We start from the raw sequence: 23,797 nt of genomic DNA on the forward strand, positions 1-23,797 counted from the left end.
CCCGTAATGGGAGGAGTAGAGACAAGAGAAGGCTCGGCCTCAGACTGCCACTGGCTGCTTAATGTGGAAAGCCGGTTTAAAGTTTCTGTCGGCTGAATGAGTGACACCGGTTGATCATTCCTACAGCATATCCCTCCAGAAACAATGAGAAAGTTGCCCGGCTGTGGGGACCGTGCGAGGGGATTTATACTAACGTTACTATCTGTACTTACTGGTGGCACAGATGCTGTTTTTTTATTTATTTGTTATTTCACCTTTATTTAACCAGGTAGGCTAGTTGAGAACAAGTTCTCATTTACAACTGCGACCTGGCCAAGATAAAGCATAGCAGTGTGAACAGACAACACAGAGTTACACATGGAGTAAACAATTAACAAGTCAATAACACAGTAGAAAAAAGAAGAAAAAAGAGAGTCTATATACATTGTGTGCAAAAGGCATGAGGAGGTAGGCGAATAATTACAATTTTGCAGATTAACACTGGAGTGATAAATGATCAGATGGTCATGTACAGGTAGAGATACTGTTGTGCACAGATGCTGTTTCATCCTTTCCTACACTGAAATTACCCTTGCCTAACAAATGCGTCTGAAGCTGGGCTTGCAGCACAGCTATCCTCGCCGTAAGGCGATCGTTCTCCTGTATATTATGAGTACAGCGACTGCAATTAGAAGGCATCATGTTAATGTTACTACTTAGCTTCGGCTGTTGGAGGTCCTGACGAACCATGTCCAGATAAAGCATCATGTTAATGTTACTACTTAGCTTCGGCTGTTGGAGGTCCTGACGAACCACGTCCAGATAAAGTGTCCGGAGTGAAAAAGTTGAATGAAAAAAAGTTGAGTGAGGGAAAAACCAAAAATATAAACCGTAATTAAAAAGCAAAAACCGTAACGTTGTCAGGTAGCAAAGTAAGGTTGGCAACAAAACGCACAAAACGCACAGCAACACATAAACAAGTCTGCAAGTGACCAGAAATGGCGTCAGCAATGCAGCAATCAAAAGTATGACAGCTGTAGCTCTAGCTTCAAGACTGTCTGCATCTGTGTCTTACCTGAAACGGGATACATAACATGATGCAGCCACCACCATGCTTGAAGATATGAAGGGTGCTACTCAGTAATGTATTAGATTGGATTACCCCCAAACATAACACTTTCTATTCAGGACAAAAAGTGAATTGCTTTGCACATGTTTGTGCAGTATTACTTTAGTGCCTTGGTGCAAACAGGATGCATGTTTTGGAATATATTTATTCTGTACAAGCTTCCTTATTTTCACTCTGTCGATTAGTTTAATATTTTGGAGTAGCTACAATGTTGTTGATCCATCCTTGTTTTCAACTGTTTTAAATACACCATTGACCCATTGGCCTCCACCTTTCCGACAATTGAGTTAGGAAGGACATGAGTATCTTTGTAGTGACTGGGTGTATTGATATACCACGCACCAACTTATTATGTGACTTGTTAAGCACATTTTACTCCTGAACTTATATGCCATAACAAAGGAGTTGAAAACTCATTGACTCAAGACATTTCAGCTTTTCATTTTTAATTCATTTGTAAAAGTTTAAAAAAACATAATTCCACTTTAACATTATGGGGCCAGTGACAAAAATCTAAATTTGATGTATTTTACATTCAGGCTTTAACAAATTTTTTCTGGGAAAAAAGTAAAGGGGTGTGAATACTCTCTGAAATAGCTACCTGGGCTATCTGCATAGACCCTTTTTGCACAAACTCTTTGACATGTTTATTATCTATCCTGTTGCCTAGTCACTTTACTAACTAACTATAGGTGCATATACAGTGCATTTGGAAAGTATTCAGACCCCTTGACTTTTTCCACATTATGTTACATTACAGATTTATTCTGAAATGGATTAAATACATGTTTTCTCTCATCAATCTACACACAATAACCCGTAATGACAAAAAGAAAACAGGTTTTTAGAAATGTTAGCAAATTTGTTTAAAAAAATAAAAACAGAAATACCTTATTTACATACAGTAAGTATTCAGACCCTTTGACATGAGACTAGAAATTGAGCTCAGGTGCCTCCTGTTTCCATTGATCATCCTTGAGATGTTTCTACAACTTGATTGGAGTCCACCTGTGGTAAATTCAATTGATTGAATTTTGAATGATTTGGAAAGGCAAACACCAGTCTATATAAGGTTGACAGTGCATGTCAGAGCAAAAACCAAGCCATGAGGTCGAAGGAATTGTCCATAGAGCTTCGAGACTGGATTGTGTTGAGGCACAGATCTGGGGAAGGGTACCAAAAAAATCCTGCAGCATTGAATGTCCCCAAGAACATAGTGGCATCCATCATTTTTTTTGTCGGCCTAGGAGCAGTGGGTTAACTGCCTGTTCAGGGGCAGAACAACAGATTTGTACCTTGTCAGCTCGGGGATTCGAACTTGCAACCTTTCGGTTACTAGTCCAACGCTCTAACCACTCCTCATAAAGGATAAGTGGGAAGGGAGGAAAAGACAGACTGATGTATAAAAAAATAAAGGGGAGGCGTCTAAGCACGCTCCCCACGGATACGACCCTGCCGCCTTTTTTTAAATGGACGAAGTTTGGAACCACCAAGACTCTTCCTAGAGCTGGCTGCCCGGACAAACTTAGCAATCGGGGGAGAAAAGAACCCTATGCTCACTCTAACAGAGCTGCCTCCTCATACCACCTCCGCTCAGCTTTCGCTGCCTCCAGCTCTGCCTTGGGGCGGCGATATTCCCCAGCCTGTGCCCAGGGTCCTTCTCCATTCAAAAACTGCTCCCATGTCCAGGAGTCTTGAGATTTCTGCCGCTGCCCATTACCACGCTGCTTGGTCCTTGGTTGGTGGGTGATTATGAAACGCTCGTCTTCCTCCTCTTCTGAGGAGGAGTAGTAGGAAGGATCGGAGGACCAATGCGCAGCGTGGTACGTGTTCATGATGAATTTATTGAACACAGAACACTAAAACAAAAATGACGAAGAGAATGAAACGAAACAGTCCTGTCTGGTTACATACACAAAGACAGAAAACAATCACCCACACCACACAGGTGGGAAAAGGCTACCTAAGTATGATTCTCAATCAGAGACAACTAACGACACCTGCCTCTGATTGAGGACCATACCAGGCCAAACACAAAAACACCACATAGAAAAAGGAACATAGACAACCCACCCAACTCACGCCCTGGCCATACTAAAACAAAGACATAACAAAAGAACTAAGGTCAGAACGTGACACTTCCGAATATACTCTTAAAGACCTAGTAATATTTTACCTCAATAGCAGTCAATATTAATCGTCATCTTAATTCAGTCTCATCTGAAAGTTGTAAATTCTTGGTTATCTGCACAAACCCTGGCTCACAAGTTGAATCAGCAATACAAAATTGGGTTTAATTATTTATTTACTAAATACCTAACTAATCACACAGAATTACACATACACATAATTAAATGATAACTTGATTACAAATTACGTCATAAAGGAAAACTTCCCTAGCAAGCAGAACAGATATGACAGCTGGTTACACAAAAGAAAAGGGGCTGGGTTTGAGTGAAAAAGCGGGAAGACTGAGGAACAAAGGGCGAAGCTGTGCTATCGTAAATACAATATCTTATGAATTCTAAATTACCGCCCATTTGGAAAAGGAAAATGCAATAAATATTTACTCTGAGCTGCGCTTCGGTAGGTTGCTGGTAGATGGAAGGCCGTGTTGCCCAACAGAGTCCTTTGTCCTTTGAAGAATGTCTCTGCTGGTAAATTGAATACGTTGTAGTAATGTCATTGTGTGGTAGACGGGTTACTCTGTCTGTTCCTTCCTAACCCTCGTTTGCAGCGGCTGTTGCTAACTCAACGGCTAGGAGGTATCACTTCTGTAGTGAATAAGAGTTCAAAGCTCATACCATTCGCAACCTGTCACGTTCTGACCATAGTTCTGTTATTTTATTCTTTGTATTAGTATGGTCAGGGTGTGAGTTGGGGTGGGCAGTCTATGTTTGTTTTTCTATGTTGGGTTTTGAGTTCGGCCTAGTATTGTTCTCAATCAGAGGCAGCTGTCAATTGTTGTCCCTGATTGAGAATCATACTTAGGTAGCCTGAGTTTCACTTTTAAGTTGTGGGTGTTTGTTTCCGTGTGAGTGTTTGTTGCCACACGGTACTGTTTCGGTTTTTGTTCATGTTCACGTTTATTGTTTTGTATTTCATAGTGTTCAGTTTATGTCTTAAAATAAACATTATGGACACTTACCACGCTGCGCATTGGTCCTCCGATCCTTCTCGCTACTCCTCCTCAGAAGAGGAGGAAGAATGCCGTTACACAACCAAAGCTCACGCTGATGTTGGCTTAGTTCTGTAGTTATTATCTGAAGCACTCTGACATCGGACCGTCGTCCTCAAGTCCTCGGAACAGGATATTGTCGTCAAGGGCTTATATAGGAAGGGAGAGGAGGGCGTGTTTGAAAAGTTTTATAGCCCATGTCCCTTCACAGGGGCAGGCCACTGATTGAGCAGAGATCTTATGAAAACCCAAATCTCACATTTTAGAAGCTAAAATCACATTTCATCCCATCACGAATAATTTCATATTCAAATATTTAAATTGAACAACAATTCCATGTGAATCCGATAACTCTGAAGTGTAGACTTTCCACTGTATAGTTTGTCATCTTATCATTGATGAGAATGTCTCAGATGACAACCGAACTGACATCATATTCATTAAGTACCACCGCATATGTTCAATTGGTCGGATTACCAGAATATAGTTAATTTCCCCCCACCTTCTGATGTTCCCAGAATCTCTAAGTTAACCAAGGGTTTTGCAAATGTAACATCAGTAGGGTAGAGAGAGGAAAAAGGGGGAAAGAGGTATTTATGACTGTCATAAACCTATCCCTAGGGCAACGTCATGACATGCGTCATACCCAAAAAGACTCAAGGCTGTAATCGCTTCAACAAAGTACTGAGTAGAGGGTCTGAATACTTATGTAAATGTGATTTTTAAGTTTTTTTGTTGAAATACATTTGCAAAAAAATCTAAAACCTGTCTTTGCTTTGTCATTTGTCATGTGGTATTGTGTGTAGATTGATGTGTGTAAAAAACGATTCAATCCACTTTAGAATGAGAGAGAGAGAGAATATCATATTATAGACCCTCTACAGCCGGTGGGGGTCCCTTGTCAAGTAATTAACAGCCTGGGCAATAACTGAACACAGCTGCTGCTTTCTGGGCTTTGTTTTGTTTCCAGTCTACAAGGTGCTATCTAGAACCTAAAATCCGGCCGTGATTGGGAGTCTCATAGGGCGGCGCACAATTGACCCATCGTCCCGGATTTGGCCAGGGTAGGCAGTCATTGTAAATAAGAATTTGTTCTTAACAGACTTGCCTAGTTAAATAAAGGTTAAATTAACAAACAAAAATGATTTACTCTGCGTCATTCATCGTTACCTAACAAAACACATTTTCAAATGGTGTCCTTTACGCATAAAATACGCATGACACATTGGCTTGTGGGCTGTAACACCCCTGTTGATACTGAATGTGATACCAAGCCACAATGTCAAATGCTTTGACAGCTTTGACATGATAAGTAGATTGGATGGGGAAAACTGATTTGTCATTCATATGAGATCTAAAGTGTTTGATGCAGTGCATCTCAACCAAAACCTTTTTTTTGCTGCAGTATAGAGAGGGGAGGTGTGCAGATTTATTGAACATGACCATGTTGAACTAATACTTTCTACAGATTTGGATAGATAATGGTTTATTTGAGTGCTTATAAAAAACATTCATGATATGACAACATTCAGAATTGAAGTATATTTAGAAAAACAACATTTTCTCATTAACATGCACATTTCTACATTTGGCCTGAAACTATGAGTAATTTGATATACTGTCCATCTTAGATATTTTGAATCAAAATCACATACTCAGTTTCAAATTCACAACAATAATTTAGAAAGTACAGGCAAGTACATTCACCGTGGTAACATTACATTTTAAGACAATTTTGTCAAAGCACCTGTAATTGCAAAATTGTTAATACAGAAAAATGACACTTTTACAATAAAATGTTACATGATAGACTATTGTATGTCCCTGAAAAGCAACACAGGCATAATAAGACCATAATATACATCTGACAAAGCCTAATGGCATCCCTATCTACACATGCTTTTTAAAATCATTGAATGGATTGACCTAAAAAATGTATATAATATAGAAATATATCAAGCAAGTACATCAAGTTTGGAATGAACAGCCACACCCTAGACCTGGGTTCAAATACTATTTAAGGGATTTCAATTACTTTCACATTTATTTCAAAGTAAATATTTTGATACTTGTTCTTTGGAAATACAAGTATTTTCTACTACTTCAAATATAAGTAGTTGATTTGTGCACATTATTTGAAAATACTCAAATACACAGAAAATAAGTATTTAAAATATAAATACTTAATTAAGCATGCATTTGAACCCAGGCCTGCCACAATCCAATGGTTAGGACTTTGTCTCTGTAAACCTGCAAGCACTGTAATATATCAGCAGCATTATCATGTTGATGGCACATTCAGGATGTGGGCAAGTCATCTGCCAAGTTAAAAATGACAAAAAAAAGTATTGAATACAATATCTGGATATAACTAAATGTAATCATTTTTTAAAATCCCTTTTCAGTTTTGATATTCTGCACTGCTACAGTAAAGGCAATATGTATTACTTTTTTTTTATTTCACTTGTACTTATTCAGGGGATCCCAATTGAGGCCAGGGTCTCATTCATAATAGTGCCCTGAGAACAAACAAATCACAAATCAACATAATTAAATAAAACAGCAAAAAATGAAAATATATGACACAACAGATACATTTCAACAACACAAATAAATCATTACAATCAACCAAAACACTCGCAAACCTCAGAGAATGTTCCACATCAGCGTTCTAAACTGCCCTGCTGGCAGGGATTCAAGATGTAATGAGGATTGTAAATTATTCCAAACATGAGCGGCATTAAAACTAAGGGCTAATTTACCTAGGTTGGTTGGCGTAATGTTTTGATAACCATGTAAATCTCTCTAGGACAATGTGACTTTTAGCAATATATTTGCCTCTATTTACTCTCAGTAGACGTCATGCAAAACTACAAATCTCAGCAGGCTCCTCCTGCAAGTCAACTCTAGCTGACACCTTTGCTAACAGGTATTATGTCAATTTAAAACTTGCACAAGACAGTTCACAGACTTGTCAATTTACAGAAATTTAGACAATTTATTAATTACAAAATGTAGCTAACATTAGATAGTTAATCTAGAGATGGTTACCTTTGCCTCAATTCGGCAGGCTCGTCCAGATCATCATGGCATTTGTAGTTTTTTTTAGGATAGCCACATTAGCAGCTAATTAGCATTTCACTTTTGGGGGGTAAAAATAACCGGAAAATATATTGATAAAAGTATCCTTGTCCTAGAGATTTACATGGTTATCAAAACGTCATGCCAGGGTGAGCCTACATGAAACACAGCTCTTATTTGAAGTGTTTCTAAAATCCACTATGGGAAAAATGAATGGTGGAAAAACGATTGGTAACTTGACTTGACACCATTGTGCCCTGTCTGTGAACATTTGAACGAAAACCAAATTAAAGGAGACATAGACGCTATTGAAAAACAACTGACAATGCAATATTAAAACAAATGGGTGGAGATTAATCATAAACCCAAATTGACTTTGTGACTTTGTGTGTGAGATATATATATTATGTACAACCTACATAAAAGCAAGTGTTCGCTATGTGCACATGTAAGATCAGGGATATTGCCTCTGCGTATTGAAACAGGTAAGATCAGGGAAATTGCTTCTGTGTATTGAAACAGGTAAGATCAGAGATATTGCCTCTGCGTATTGAAACAGGTAAGATCAGGGAAATTGCCTCTGTGTATTGAAACAGGTAAGATCAGAGATATTGCCTCTGAGTATTGAAACAGGTAAGATCAGGGATATTGTCTCTGCGTATTGAAACAGGTAAGATCAGTGAAATTGTCTCTGTGTATTGAAACAGGTAAGATCAGGGATATTGTCTCTGCGTATTGAAACAGGTAAGATCAGTGATATTGTCTCTGCATATTGAAACAGGTAATATAAGGGATATTGTCTCTGTGTATTGAAACAGGTCGGTTTGTGGTTAAATGGAAGCGGAAACACTATGTAACTATTGTGACGTCGAAGAGAGAACTCAATTCATTTTATCCTCTATTGTCCTTTCTACCACGATATATACGCTTTCAGCAATTCCACCAGATCTACCCTGGCATTATGTGGCTGAGCGATGAAGAGAAACTGAAATCGTTTTTTGTCTGTTGTGTATTTCTGTTTGCAGATTTTGTTTTATAAAGCTTGGAATAAAAAAAAAAGGGTGACAGAATGAAATTCAAAGTGCACATATGTATATAGATTGTGTATATCACTCACAATAGAAGGGCTTGTAAGTAAGCATTTCACAGTAAGGTGAAACACCTGTTGAATTTGGTGCATGTGACAAATAAAATTAGATTTGATTTAAATCTTCTCTTTGTGCCAGACCGGGTTTAAATGCCATTTGCTTTATTTATTTTGTAATTAATTTGTATTATTTTTTACAGCTCTAGGGTTGTTATTATTATTGCTTGAATAACCTTATTTACTATTATTCATTTTTCATTCTTTATGCAGTGCACTGCACAGAACACTGGAAGAATTATCACTGAATAATCACTGTGAATCATTGTAATGTTTGTTTATGCGTCAGTAAATCCAGTAAGGGATGGGTTGCCAACTGGCGATTTGACACGGAAATACAATATAAATGATTCATTTGATAGTTCCCAAACCTCTTGCACATCATATACACATATAATAAATAACAATTTAGTACATAACATACAGTATATAAAAGCTGCTATACATACAGTAGATGTAAAGCAGATTGGTAGGCTACATCCATTTTCTGACTTTAAAATTAATAATATAAAGCCATTGACTCTGGAAGCAAACAATAATGTAATTGTAAACAAACAAACAGATCATTTTGATCTCATGGATGGTCAGTTCTTGCATCCATAGCTCTGTCTATCAATTTGACAGTGGTTACATTCCTCCAGTCCCATCTCTCAGCTGTTTACCAAAACAAGTGGTGGGGTGGCCGCCTTGTTTTTTTGAATCGCCACTTGACCCTTAAATAACAATCTTCTTGAATGAGTGTCTTGAAATAAGTGCTCTCAATCAAGAGTTTCTAATTGTGAATGATGTTGACCACAGAACATTATCCTATTACAGTATGTTCAATATACTAGTCTACAAATATACTGTGTACATAATAGTTGATGTGTCTTCATTTCAGTGTTCTGCCTAATGTTCAACATTTTAATAATGCTACCGGACAGAAGGCTTTATGCGGAGTGTCATTCTGCATTCAAATACTCGTCAGCCTCTCCAGAAAGAGGCGACAGTACGATCAATGGTTGTGATACGTTGCACTTCAGTATCTTGGCGCATCATGTGTCAGAGCTTTGTGTCAGAGCACTGTGGTTACCTGGGTGACTTCCGAGCTCATGTCATCATTAGGCTGGTAGCGTGAGTCCAAAGACAACATCTCCATACCTAGTCATACCTGTTGATTGGACCTCTCCACCCTGTTGGCGCTGGAGTGCTGATCGCGCTGGTGCTGCTGGTGGGGGCGGGTACGAGAAGAATTCTGCAGCTCCAACACAGAGGGACTCAAGGGGATGCAGAACTCGCGGAAGCAGCGTTTGAAGTTCTCGTCCAGGAAGGCGTAGAGGACGGGATTCAGGCAGCTGTTTGTGTAGCCCAGAGCGATGCAGAAGTGCCAGGTGACGGACTGCAACAGGGAGTTGGGGATATTGATTAGGGCTTTGATGATGACGTAGATGTGGATGGGCGTCCAGCAGATGATGAAGACGGCCACCACCACCAGGACCATGCGGGTGATGCGCCGCAGGTTGCGGTCCTTCTCCTTGGAGCCGGACAACATGCGCACGCTCTTCAGGCGCAAGATCATTAGCCCGTAGCATACGGTAATGATGAGGACCGGGATGATGAAGGCAAAGATGAAGACGCAGATTTTCAGGAGATTCTCCCAGTACCAGGATGGGTGTGGGAAGATCAAAGTGCAGTCGATGAATCCTGAACATGTGGAGATTGAGTACAAGACACAGTTGAAGGAACGTAGTACATGAGGAAACCAATAGCTTCACGGCAGTCTTTTTCACATTTAAACAGTTTTTCACAATTCCTGACATTTAATCCTAGTACAAATTCCCTGTGTTTAGGTCAGTTAGGATCACCACTTTATTTTAAGAATGTGAAATGTCAGAATAATAGTAGAGAGAATTATTTATTTCAGCTTTTATTTATTTCATCACATTCCCAGTGGGTCAGAAGTTTACATACACTCAATTAGTATTTGGTAGCATGGCCTTTAAAATGTGTAACTTGGGTCAAACGTTTCAGGTAGTCTTCCACTAGCTTCCCACAATAAGTGGGGTAAATTTTGGCCCATACCTCGTGCTACAGCTGGTGTAACTAAGTCAGGTTTGTAGGCCTCCTTGCTCGCACAAGCTTTTCAAGTTCTGCCCACACATTTTCTATTCGATTGAGGTCAGGGCTTTGTGATGGCCACTCCAATACCTTGACCTTGTTGTCCTCAAGCCATTTTGCCACAACTTTGGAAGCATGCTTGGGGTCATTGTCTATTTGGAAGACCCATTTGCGACCAAGCTTTAACTTCCTGACTTATGTCTTGAGATGTTGCTTCAATATATCCACATAATTCTCCTTCCTCACAATGCCATCTATTTTGTGAAGTGCACCAGTCCTTCCTGAAGCAAAGCAGCACCACAACATGATGCTGCCACCCCCGTGCTTCACGGTTGGGATGGTGTTCTTCAGCTTGCAAGCCCCCCCTTTTTCCTCCAAACATATGGCCAAACAGTTATCTTTTTGTTTCATCAGAACAGAGAACATTTCTCCAAAAAGTACAATCTTTATCCCCATGTGCAGTTGCAAACCGTAGTCTGGCTTTTTTATGGCGGTTTTGGAGCAGTGGCTTCTTCCTTGCTGAGCGTCCTTTCAGGTTATGTCGATATAGGACTCGTTTCACTGTGGATATAGATACTTTTGTACCTGTTTCCTCCAGCATCTTCACAAGGTCCTTTGCTGTTCTGGGATTGATTTGCACTTTTCGCACCAAAGTACGTTCATCTCTAGGAGACAGAACGCGTCGCCTTCCTGAGCGGTATGACGGCTGCGTGGTCCCATGGTGTTAATACTTGCGTACTATTGTTTGTACAGATAAACGTGGTACCTTCAGGCGTTGGGAAATTGTTCCCAAGGATGAACTAGACTTGTGAAGGTCCAGAATTTTTTTTCTGAGGTCTTGGCTGATTTATTTAGATTTCCCCATGATGTCAAGCAAAGAGGCACTGAGTTTGAAGGTAAGCCTTGAAATACATCCACAGGTACACCTCCAATTGACTCAAATGATTTCAATTAGCCTATCAGAAGCTTCTAAAGCCATAACATTATTTTCTGGAATTTTCCAAACTGTTTAAAGGCACAGTCAACTTAGTGTATGTAAACTTCTGACACACTGGAATTGTGATGCAGTGAATAATCTGTCTGTAAACAATTTTTGGAAAAATTACTTGTGTCATGCACAAAGTAGATGTCTTAACCGACTTGCCAAAACTATAGTTTGTTAACAAGAAATTTGTGGAATGGTTGAAAAACAAGTTTTAATTACTCCAACCTAAGTGTATGTAAACTTCCGCCTTCAACTGTAGATAAAGCTACATAGGCCCCGAAGCATTGCTCATAATGTTAGCCATAATAGTCAGCTATTTGTTAAACAACCTTGTGCTGCCTGCTTCTATTCCCCAAGCTGACATCAGATAGAGTTCCTTCAAGAGACTGCAAATAACACCCATTCTCCTCTAACCAATAAAAAGAGCTAAGATGGTTTTTACAGGCATTTTGAAAACCTAATTCAGGAGAAGCATCACAAATTTTTCTGACAAGTTTCCATCCCACTATTATACTGAAATGATGCATGGACTTTAAGACTATTATACATGGTGGAAGCTGCTAGTCTATGGTTATATTAGCCATCTTTAAAGTCTACATGGTGGAAGCTGCTGGTCTATGGTTATATTAGCCATCTATAAAGTCTACATGGTGGAAGCTGCTAGTCTATGGTTATATTAGTCATCTATAAAGTCTACATGGTGGAAGCTGCTAGTCTATGGTTATATTAGTCATCTATAAAGTCTACATGGTGGAAGTTGCTAGTCTATGGTTATATTAGTCATCTATAAAGTTTACATGGTGGAAGCTGCTAGTATATGGTTATATTAGCCATCTATAAAGACTACATGGTGGAAGCTGCTAGTCTATGGTTATATTAGTCATCTATAAAGTCTACATGGTGGAAGCTGCTAGTCTATGGTTATATTAGTCATCTATAAAGTCTACATGGTGGAAGCTGCTAGTCTATGGTTATATTAGTCATCTATAAAGACTACATGGTGGAAGTTGCTAGTCTATGGTTATATTAGTCATCTATAAAGTCTACATGGTGGAAGCTGCTAGTCTATGGTTATATTGGTCATCTATAAAGTCTACATGGTGGAAGTTGCTAGTCTATGGTTATATTGGTCATCTATAAAGTCTACATGGTGGAAGTTGCTAGTCTATGGTTATATTAGTCATCTATAAAGTCTACATGGTGGAAGTTGCTAGTCTATGGTTATATTAGTCATCTATAAAGACTACATGGTGGAAGCTGCTAGTCTATGGTTATATTAGTCATCTATAAAGACTACATGGTGGAAGCTGCTAGTCTATGGTTATATTGGTCATCTATAAAGTCTACATGGTGGAAGTTGCTAGTCTATGGTTATATTAGTCATCTATAAAGTCTACATGGTGGAAGCTGCTAGTCTATGGTTATATTAGTCATCTATAAAGACTACATGGTGGAAGTTGCTAGTCTATGGTTATATTAGTCATCTATAAAGTCTACATGGTGGAAGCTGCTAGTCTATGGTTATATTAGTAATCTTTAAAGATGCACTATGTAGAACTCGCTCTGCATTCTCATGGCTGCTAATTTCAGTTTATGTGACAAAACAAGCAAGTATAGTGTAGGGCCTCCATACTCAACTGGCCAGAACCGGAACCAGAACGGGGTCAATACGGACCCCAGGTTCCAAAGAAACATTTTTGTATTTATTTATTTATTTTTTACATGTTTCGGACCCCTGGTATCATATAAACACACATAACTCACATTTCTATGTGAAGTTGGTTGGGTCACCCCAAAAGTTACATATTGCAGCTTTAAAGCATTATATTGATGAATAGAGTTGGAAACCTACATTATGGCCAATTAGGGATGAACACTTACAAAACATGACTTAATATAGCCTCTGATTTGCAGTTTTAAATCCAGCATTATGTAAAAGTTAATGTCACACGTAAACCTAAATAAAGGAACTGAAAGTGTTCTCATTATATGATCATTTAAAAAAAGCTTCATAGCTAACATGGCACTTTCTCTCTATGACTTAGACCCAGACCATGTGTAGAACAGCAAAGTGATAATTTGCCGAATTCCATTCACTTCACAGAAATAAAATGAAGTGTAAAACATAATTGTTACTCTCTCGCTACTGTGGTGTACTCACTGACATTCTAGATAGGCTGCCTACAATAGAGGATCAAAGAAAAACAGCATGGGGAAACGTACTGTCATACTTGCCATTATCAGTTACAGTAGTTAAGGCGGTGAACATGACAGGCAGACCGATGGCAGAGGACAGGATCCAGTTGCACACGTTGACAATCTTTGCGTTACGGGGCGTGCGGAAGTCTAAGGCCTTGACGGGGTGGCACACTGCAATGTAACGGTCAATACTCATGGTGGTCAATGTGAAGATACTGGTGAACATGTTGTAGTAGTCGATGGATATCACTATCTTGCACAGAATGTCTCCAAACGGCCAAGTCCCCATCAGGAAGTTGACACTCTGGAAGGGCAGTGTACTGGTGGCTAGTGCATCAGCCAAGGCCAGGTTGAAGATGTAGATATTTGTGGCGGTTTTCATTTTAGTGTATCTGGAAAGATAACATACAGAAAGAAAAATGGAGAGACCAAATTAGGGGATGCTTATCAGAAGACAAATAATCTGGACAGCAGCTTGTCTATCTCAAAACCATAAGCTCAGCAATGTCTTCTGTTCACCTTGCAGTTCATGGCAACATCTTATCGCTGTGTCTCAGTTTCTCAGACAAATCATACCACCAAGAACAGGTTTACAAAATATTGGATTCATAAGGAATTTATATTACAAACAAACACACAAACACACAGACAGATGGTGTATTGACATAGAGGAACATTCATAACTGTTAATTAATTCTAATCATATTTCTCTTTCTTACAGCGTCACCTACTGGGTAGCTCTCGGAAACCCTTCTAATTATCTGTGGGTTTTCAGAGGTTTGCGTCGCACACGGTTGACTGCGTGTCAACTACAATTCTTCGGACAGTGTGTTTTAACGTTTAGAAATGTCAAAAATCATTGCTTGCGAAACGGTTTTCGAAACATGCTGATATACCTTTTATATTTCATACAGTGCATTCGGAAAGTACCCCTTCCCTTTTCCACATTTTGTTACGTGACAGCCTTAAAAATAGATTCCCTCGTCAATCTACACACAATACCCTATAATGACAAAGCGAAAACAGTTTTTTTGAAACTTTAGCAAATATAACCAAATTTATCAAATAAAATAATCAATACCTTATTTACATAAATATTCAGACCGTTTGCCATGAGACTCGAAATTGAGCTCAGGTGCATCGTGTTTCTATTGATCATCCTTGAGATGGTTCTACAACTTGATTGGAGTACCTTCATGGTAGTGTGGCCAGACGGAAGCCACTCCTCAGTAAAAGGCACACGACAGCCCGCTTGGAGTGCGCCAAAACGCACCTAAAGCCTCTTGAGAAACAAGATTCTTTGTCTGATGAAACCAAGATTGAACTATTTGGCCTGAATGCCAAGAGTCACGTCTGGAGGAAACCTGCACAATCCCTACAGTGAAGCATGGTGGTGGTAGAATCATGCTGTGGGGATGTTTTTCAGCGGCAGGACGTGGGAGACTAGTCAGGATCTAGTCAGCGAAAGATGAACGGAGCAAAGTAAAGAGAGATCCTTGATGAAAACCTGCTCCAGAGCGCTCAGGACCTCAGACTGGGGAGAAGGTCACCTTCCAACAGGACAACAACCCTAAGCACACAGCCAAGACAACTCAAGAGTGGCTTTGGGACAAGTCTCTGAATGTCCATGAGTGGCCCAGCAAGAGCCCCGACTTGAACCAGATCAAACATCGCTGGAGAGACCTGAAAATAGCTGTGCAGCAATACTCCCCATCCAACTTGACAGAGCTTGAGAGGATCTGCAGAGAAGAATGGGAGAAACTCCCCAAATACAGGTGTTCCAAGCTTGTAGAGTCATACCCAAGAAGACGTGAGGCTGTAATCGCTGCCAAAGGTGCTTCAACAAAGTACTGAGTAAAGTATCAGCAAGAAATACTCGTTCAAATAAAAAATATACACTTACTGTAGCAGTTTTTCACAGATCCACAAGCAGTGTGTGCCTCCAGTTGACAAACTACACTTCCTCTCCAGTTAAGTTTACACACAGGTGTTGAGAATACTCTACGCTAGATAGCTAATTAGCACAGGTGGCTGCCTATGTCTTGCACCTGTCTTCCGTAAACAAGTGATGTAACGTGGAGATATGGCCGTGTAGGAACACTAACCCAATTAAGGTGTGTAGTAATTTAAAAAAATATATATTATTATTATTTTGCGCTGATATGAATGATACGTTCCTTATGTTTCCAAAACCGTACCGCAAGCGATACCTTTTAACAGTCAGAACGATCCTAAAAAAACTCCCCCGGCCAGAAGATACTATCGTCAATAGGCGCTAAAGTTAAAGTACGTTATTGTTAAACAAACAGACAGTCATTGTAATGGAAATGGTATTTTTACTTGAACAAATATTTGACCAGCCTAAATCCTCTCATGACAGGCACTGACAATAGTTCATCAAAATGATTGGCTCCAAATACATAAAGACAGTGTTGGGTGGATCATGAACGTAATTTCCACCCATTAGATACTACATTGATCTCTTACGTATCATATCAGAGCACTTATGATGCAGTTGGTCTTATTATACCAATTATGCAGGGATACCATAGGTAGTGTCGTCCATTGTGTTTATTCAACGGAGCAGACTAGATCTTTTATCCGTATTAATAATTTCAATCAAAAACAGTGTTCACTTGGAGCTTATTGTGCGCCGTTACACAAAGAACGTATTGTTGCATAATGAAGTACTGTTCGCTTTTGTTGTTTCTTAATTTTCATTATTTCTCATTATGAGGCATCATTTGTAGGTTTCATTTTGTTACTTTCTAGGTTCAGCATATTCCTGAACACAAATAAAACTAAAAGGAAACCATTTTCACTTGTATAACTATTCTGCAATCATTTCTTTGTAGTAGTACAGAGAGTAAAGGTGTGTTTACATTGTGGAGATGCAGAATGACTACAAGGAACCGTCGCTTATATGTGAATTAGAGTTTCAGAGCAGTCTGACCCTGTGCCGGATGCCTTTCTAATCCAAATTGCCCGGGCAATCTTGTGGACCGACCTGCCAACATTTTACGTTTGCGTGTGCTGCGGATTACCATTAATGACATATTATATAAAAGTTATAAATTGAGTTTTGGATGCGTGGGGGGGGGGACTCAAGTGTGACGGAGCTTGAACTGTCGTTCCTGCGTCTCCGCAATTAATGGATAGTAATAACGTATTCCTGTTGAACTTCCCATAATGCCCAAAAAGAAAGAGTGGCATATCTTAAACAGATAGAATAGCTTGTGTATTTGGCTAATATAAACAATATTATATAACGCTTGAGAATAGCAAATACAATCCCATTATGCTCATCCACATCATTCTGATTGGTTTTTCATGAGAAAATGTTTCATTAATTTCCAATGCCACATTAGCAGTCTGGGATTGTCTCATTTCTTCTCGTTTCCAAAACTCTTTATTATCTTCTAATGTCAATGAGATTTTCAGAACAGATAACAGCAAATCATCTTTTTTATTTTGGAAAAATCTCCCTGATCACACTGTTTAGATAGATTACTAAAATGTACCATGGCCCTGATTAATAAGGGGGATATCTAGTCAGTTGTACAACTGAATACCTTCCAACTGAAATGTGTCTTCTACATCCACAAATTTGATAAAGGGCTTCATTGACAAAACCCCGAAGTATCCCTTTAAGATACAAGGCATTTTCTGGATAAATACAATCTCAAATTGGCCGCAGGTAGCCTAATGGTTAGAGAGGCTAGACAGCATTTTGAAATTCTGGGTCTGATGGGAAGAATCTGCCAGGAAGGGAATCCTGGATGCCATTGCCTGCTGTTGTGCCCTTGAGCAAGGCACTTACCCCCCCCCCCTCAACAAGACGCCTGCTCCAACCTCTCTGACCTCTATATGTCTGTGTGTCATTTGGAGGGGTTGGGATAAAGAGGAAGTACAATTTCAGTTGAACCTCGTGTACAATTGACAAGTAAAAGTGAACTTGATCTCAAATGAAGGACTACTCCAAAATAAAAAACAGCAGCACAGTAACCCAAACAATGAAAAGACGAAGAATTCAATCAAAGGCACATTGTAAACAAATGCACTGCATTTTACTTTTAAATGTAATTTATTCTTGAGCCAACATCCGCAGCGTTTACTCTGAATGCAATCTCTGAGAACATCAGGGAAGTTGCCTTGTCGATAGTGCATTGCACTTGGAATGAATCCTGGCAGAAGATTGAGATGACTGGGGAATGCATGCCAAAATAAATTTAACTATTTTATTTTAAAAGATAATTCATTTTTTGTCTACTATGTTTGCGCATGGAGTTGTGCATTATACGTAGCCATGGATGTACACAAGGAACCGGATGTCTTGAGCTTTAAGCATAACATTGTCCGTGTCTGATTGATGGGTCTGATGTCATCAGTGTAAAAGCCCAGGAAGGAGCCAAGGGCAGGGTGTTTTGTATTGCACATTCTGGAACACAACATGTCTGTCTATAACAACACCATAAAACACAGCAGGGGAGAATTGTTGATAAGGTGAAGCTTGAGTCTCTCAGACAAAAAATTATGATTGCCTACCAGTTCCAGGGAGAGAAAGTGAAGATGTGGCTCCCAATGTACTCTCTTTGTAAGGAAGACTAATACTGGACAGAAGGGATATCTGGATCTGGACAGAAGGGATATCTGGATCTGGGCAGAAGGGATATCTGGATCTGGACAGAAGGGATATCTGGATCTGGACAGAAGGGATATCTGGATCTGGACAGAAAGGATATCTGGATCTGGGCAGAAGGGATTTCTGGATCTGGATAGAAGGCATATCTGGATCTGGGCAGAAGGGATATCTGGATCTGTGCAGAAGGGATATCTGGATCTGGGCAGAAGGGATATCTGGATCTGGACAGAAGGGATATCTGGATCTGGATAGAAGGGATTTCTGGATCTGGACAGAAGGGATATCTAGATCTGGGCAGAAGGGATATCTGGATCTGGGCAGAAGGGATATCTGGATCTGTGCAGAAGGGATATCTGGATCTGGACAGAAGGGATATCTATATCTGGGCAGAAGGGATATCTGGATCTGGACAGAAGGGATATCTGGATCTGGACAGAAGGGATATCTGGATCTGGGCAGAAGGGATATCTGGATCTGGACAGAAGGGATATCTGGATCTGGGCAGAAGAGATATCTGGATCTGTGCAGAAGGGATATCTGGATCTGGGCAGAAGGGATATCTGGATCTGGACAGAAGGGATATCTGGATCTGGATAGAAGGGATTTCTGGATCTGGACAGAAGAGATATCTAGATCTGGGCAGAAGGGATATCTGGATCTGGGCAGAAGGGATATCTGGATCTGTGCAGAAGGGATATCTGGATCTGGACAGAAGGGATATCTATATCTGGGCAGAAGGGATATCTGGATCTGGACAGAAGGGATATCTGGATCTGGACAGAAGGGATATCTGGATCTGGGCAGAAGGGATATCTGGATCTGGACAGAAGGGATATCTGGATCTGGGCAGAAGGGATTTCTGGATCTAGGCAAAAGGGATGTCTGGATCTGGGCAGAAGGGATATCTGGATCTGGGCAGAAGGGATATCTGGATCTGGGCAGAAGGGATATCTGGATCTGGACAGAAGGGATATCTGGATCTGGGCAGAAGGGATATCTGGATCTGGACAGAAGGGATATCTGGATCTGGGCAGAAGGGATATCTGGATCTGGACAGAAGGGATATCTGGATCTGGACCTAGTGCTGTTGCGGTGACTGTATTACCGCCACACCGGCGGTAACGAGTCATGACGGCAGTCAAATTCCATGTGACCGTTTAGTCACGGTAATTAGGCTTCTCCAAGCTCTGATGCTGCTGATGGTCATTAGTACCTATCAAACTTGCTAACTGACTGGCACTCTATAATCACTCTGACATCAACGCAAATGTGTTCGAAACTCTAATCAAACACTTCACGAGAGCCCATGAGCACATGTTGGGCAACATTTCTTTGCAATTGCACGAGAAAACAAAGTGATAGCCTCTGTTAAAAATAGGAGGATCCCATCAGCTTTCTATAGGCTAGACCTACTATATTTATTTATAAACTTTCCTAATATTAATCACATTGCTTCTGTTTAAAACAGGAGTATAGCCTACCTGACTGGCATGAAAATAAACCACAGGAATAGCGTCCTCCATTTGCTATTTAAGTGCATAGATGACATGTATTTTTTCGCTGCTTCCCCTGTTTTGAGACAGGTGCATGATAATGGTCTATTCTAAATCAAAACTAATATCACACCTATATTATTTAGTGTATGTGAAGACAAGATTAAAACAAGAATAGTCTGATGGGTGAAAATATTAGCCTATCACTTGTGAAATATATATTGTCACTTGTGAATGATGCCCAGCATAAGAAACTGCCTTTTTTGTGACTTTTTCTAATCATAGTTGCACACCTCATGTAGCCTAGCCCATAGGCCTATATGTTGTAATAATGTTTACATAACTAATAAAGTGCCAAAATTAAGCACATTAATGCGCTTCACAAAGGGTTTAGAGCCTAACTGGCATACAAGCAGCACAAGTTTCACATTTGGGGAAGTTCATTTTCACCATAACAATGCACCTTTATAATAAAAGCATTACATGCATTATCGCATTTGCGGTCACTTTTGATAATGGTGTTTTCCGCTAATGGAACATTCGTGCTTATAGCCTACTGCCATGTGTGCATTGCTGCGCTTATAATGTGAAGAAATAGAATATGAATATGTGGACAACTACAAATGTGGACAACGACATAGGATATGTATATGAATATGTGGACAACTACATAGGATATGTATATGAATATGTGGACTGTGACGACCCTCCCACTCTGTCTGCCGTATTCTCTCTTTGTTGTTTCCTTATTAGGATGCTGGTGGGCGGAGTTGGGAGGGTCGTCAGCTACATGGGAAACACCTGGGCCCGGTGTCTCCCAGGATAAATACACCACTTCCCCATTCATGGAGGAGACTCTCTCCATGCAGACACCTTTATAGATTTTGTTGTGTTTCTTGGTGGTTTTTTGGTTGTTTGCTTTAGCATCTTTCAACACCCTGCATTATCACATTCATGCATGCAAAACACTCACTTACACTACTGATTCCTGATTACACACAACATTGTATATTATACTTAGTTACATATTTAATAAATATATATATTTTGTTACTCCTTATCTCCACGTTGTCTCCCTTTTGTTATGGGCTTTGAGCCGGTTCATGACAGGACAACTACATAGGATATGTATTTGAATATGTGGACAACTACATAGTATATGTATATGAATATGTGGACAACTACATAGGATATGAATATGTGGACAACTACATAGGATATGAATATGTGGACAACTACATAGGATATGTATATGAATATGTGGACAACTACATAGGATATGTATAGGAATATGTGGACAACTACATAGGATATGTATATGAATATGTGGACAACTACATAGGATATGTATATGAATATGTGGACAACTACATAGGATATGAATATGTGGACAACTACATAGGATATGTATATGAATATGTGGACAACTACATAGGATATGTATATGAATATGTGGACAACTACATAGGATATGTATAGGAATATGTGGACAACTACATAGGATATGTATAGGAATATGTGGACAACTATATAGGATATGAATATGAATATGTGGACAACTACATAGGATATGTATATGAATATGTGGACAACTACATAGGATATGTATATGAATATGTGGACAACTACATAGGATATGTATATGAATATGTGGACAACTACATAGGATATGTATAGGAATATGTGGACAACTACATAGGATATGTATAGGAATATGTGGACAACTACATAGGATATGTATAGGAATATGTGGACAACTACATAGGATATGTATAGGAATATGTGGACAACTACATAGGATATGTATATGAATATGTGGACAACTAAATAGGATATGTATATGAATATGTGGACAACTACATAGGATATGTATATGAATATGTGGACAACTAAATAGGATATGTATATGAATATGTGGACAACTACATAGGATATGTATAGGAATATGTGGACAACTACATAGGATATGTATATGAATATGTGGACAACTACATAGGATATGTATATGAATATGTGGACAACTACATAGGATATGAATATGTGGACAACTACATAGGATATGTATAGGAATATGTGGACAACTACATAGGATATGTATATGAATATGTGGACAACTACATAGGATATGTATATGAATATGTGGACAACTACATAGGATATGTATAGGAATATGTGGACAACTACATAGGATATGTATAGGAATATGTGGACAACTACATAGGATATGTATATGAATATGTGGACAACTACATAGGGTATGTATATGAATATGTGGACAACTACATAGGATATGTATAGGAATATGTGGACAACTACATAGGATATGTATATGAATATGTGGACAACTACATAGGATATGTATAGGAATATGTGGACAACTACATAGGATATGTATATGAATATGTGGACAACTACATAGGATATGTATATGTGGACAACTACATAGGATATGAATATGTGGACAACTACATAGGATATGTATATGTGGACAACTACATAGGATATGTATATGTGGACAACTACATAGGATATGAATATGTGGACAACTACATAGGATATGAATATGTGGACAACTACATAGGATATGTATATGTGGACAACTACATAGGATATGTATATGTGGACAACTACATAGGATATGAATATGTGGACAACTACATAGGATATGAATATGTGGACAACTACATAGGATATGTATATGTGGACAACTACATAGGATATGTATATGTGGACAACTACATAGGATATGAATATGTGGACAACTACATAGGATATGTATATGAATATGTGGACAACTACATAGGATATGTATATGAATATGTGGACAACTACATAGGATATGTATATGAATATGTGGACAACTACATAGGATATGTATATGAATATGTGGACAACTACATAGGATATGAATATGTGGACAACTACATAGGATAGGTATATGTGGACAACTACATAGGATATGTATATGTGGACAACTACATAGGATATGAATATGTGGACAACCACATAGGATATGTATAGGAATATGTGGACAACTACATAGGATATGTATATGAATATGTGGACAACTACATAGGATATGTATATGAATATGTGGACAACTACATAGGATATGTATATGAATATGTGGACAACTACATAGGATATGTATATGTGGACAACTACATAGGATATGTATATGTGGACAACTACATAGGATATGAATATGTGGACAACTCCATAGGATATGTATATGAATATGTGGACAACTACATAGGATATGTATAGGAATATGTGGACAACTACATAGGATATGTATATGAATATGTGGACAACTACATAGGATATGTATATGAATATGTGGACAACTACATAGGATATGAATATGTGGACAACTACATAGGATATGTATATGAATATGTGGACAACTACATAGGATATGTATATGAATATGTGGACAACTACATAGGATATGTATATGTGGACAACTACATAGGATATGAATATGTGGACAACTACATAGGATATGTATATGTGGACAACTACATAGGATATGTATATGTGGACAACTACATAGGATATGTATATGTGGACAACTACATAGGATATGAATATGTGGACAACTACATAGGATATGAATATGTGGACAACTACATAGGATATGTATATGTGGACAACTACATAGGATATGTATATGTGGACAACTACATAGGATATGAATATGTGGACAACTACATAGGATATGAATATGTGGACAACTACATAGGATATGTATATGTGGACAACTACATAGGATATGTATATGTGGACAACTACATAGGATATGAATATGTGGACAACTACATAGGATATGTATATGAATATGTGTACAACTACATAGGATATGTATAT

The 23,797-nt window shown here is 38.9% G+C and overlaps 1 protein-coding gene across 1 annotated transcript in view; it reads right to left on the reverse strand.

Moving 5' to 3' along the window:
- Positions 1 to 5,761: 5,761 nt before the first annotated feature.
- Positions 5,762 to 23,797, reverse strand: part of LOC110502978 (delta-type opioid receptor) — a 40,628-nt gene continuing 22,592 nt past the window's right edge. Inside the window, exons 2-3 of the mRNA XM_021581332.3 lie at positions 13,817 to 14,184; positions 5,762 to 10,194 (exon numbers count right to left, since the gene is read on the reverse strand). Of these exons, the coding sequence (XP_021437007.1) occupies positions 9,656 to 10,194; positions 13,817 to 14,184 (907 nt within the window). The 3' untranslated portion in view covers positions 5,762 to 9,655. The remainder of the gene's footprint in view (positions 10,195 to 13,816; positions 14,185 to 23,797) is intronic.

The sequence above is a fragment of the Oncorhynchus mykiss genome, chromosome 23 (genome assembly GCF_057628025.1).
Source record: "Oncorhynchus mykiss isolate SJ-2025 chromosome 23, ASM5762802v1, whole genome shotgun sequence".
In the NCBI taxonomy this organism is placed as follows: Eukaryota; Metazoa; Chordata; class Actinopteri; order Salmoniformes; family Salmonidae; genus Oncorhynchus; species Oncorhynchus mykiss.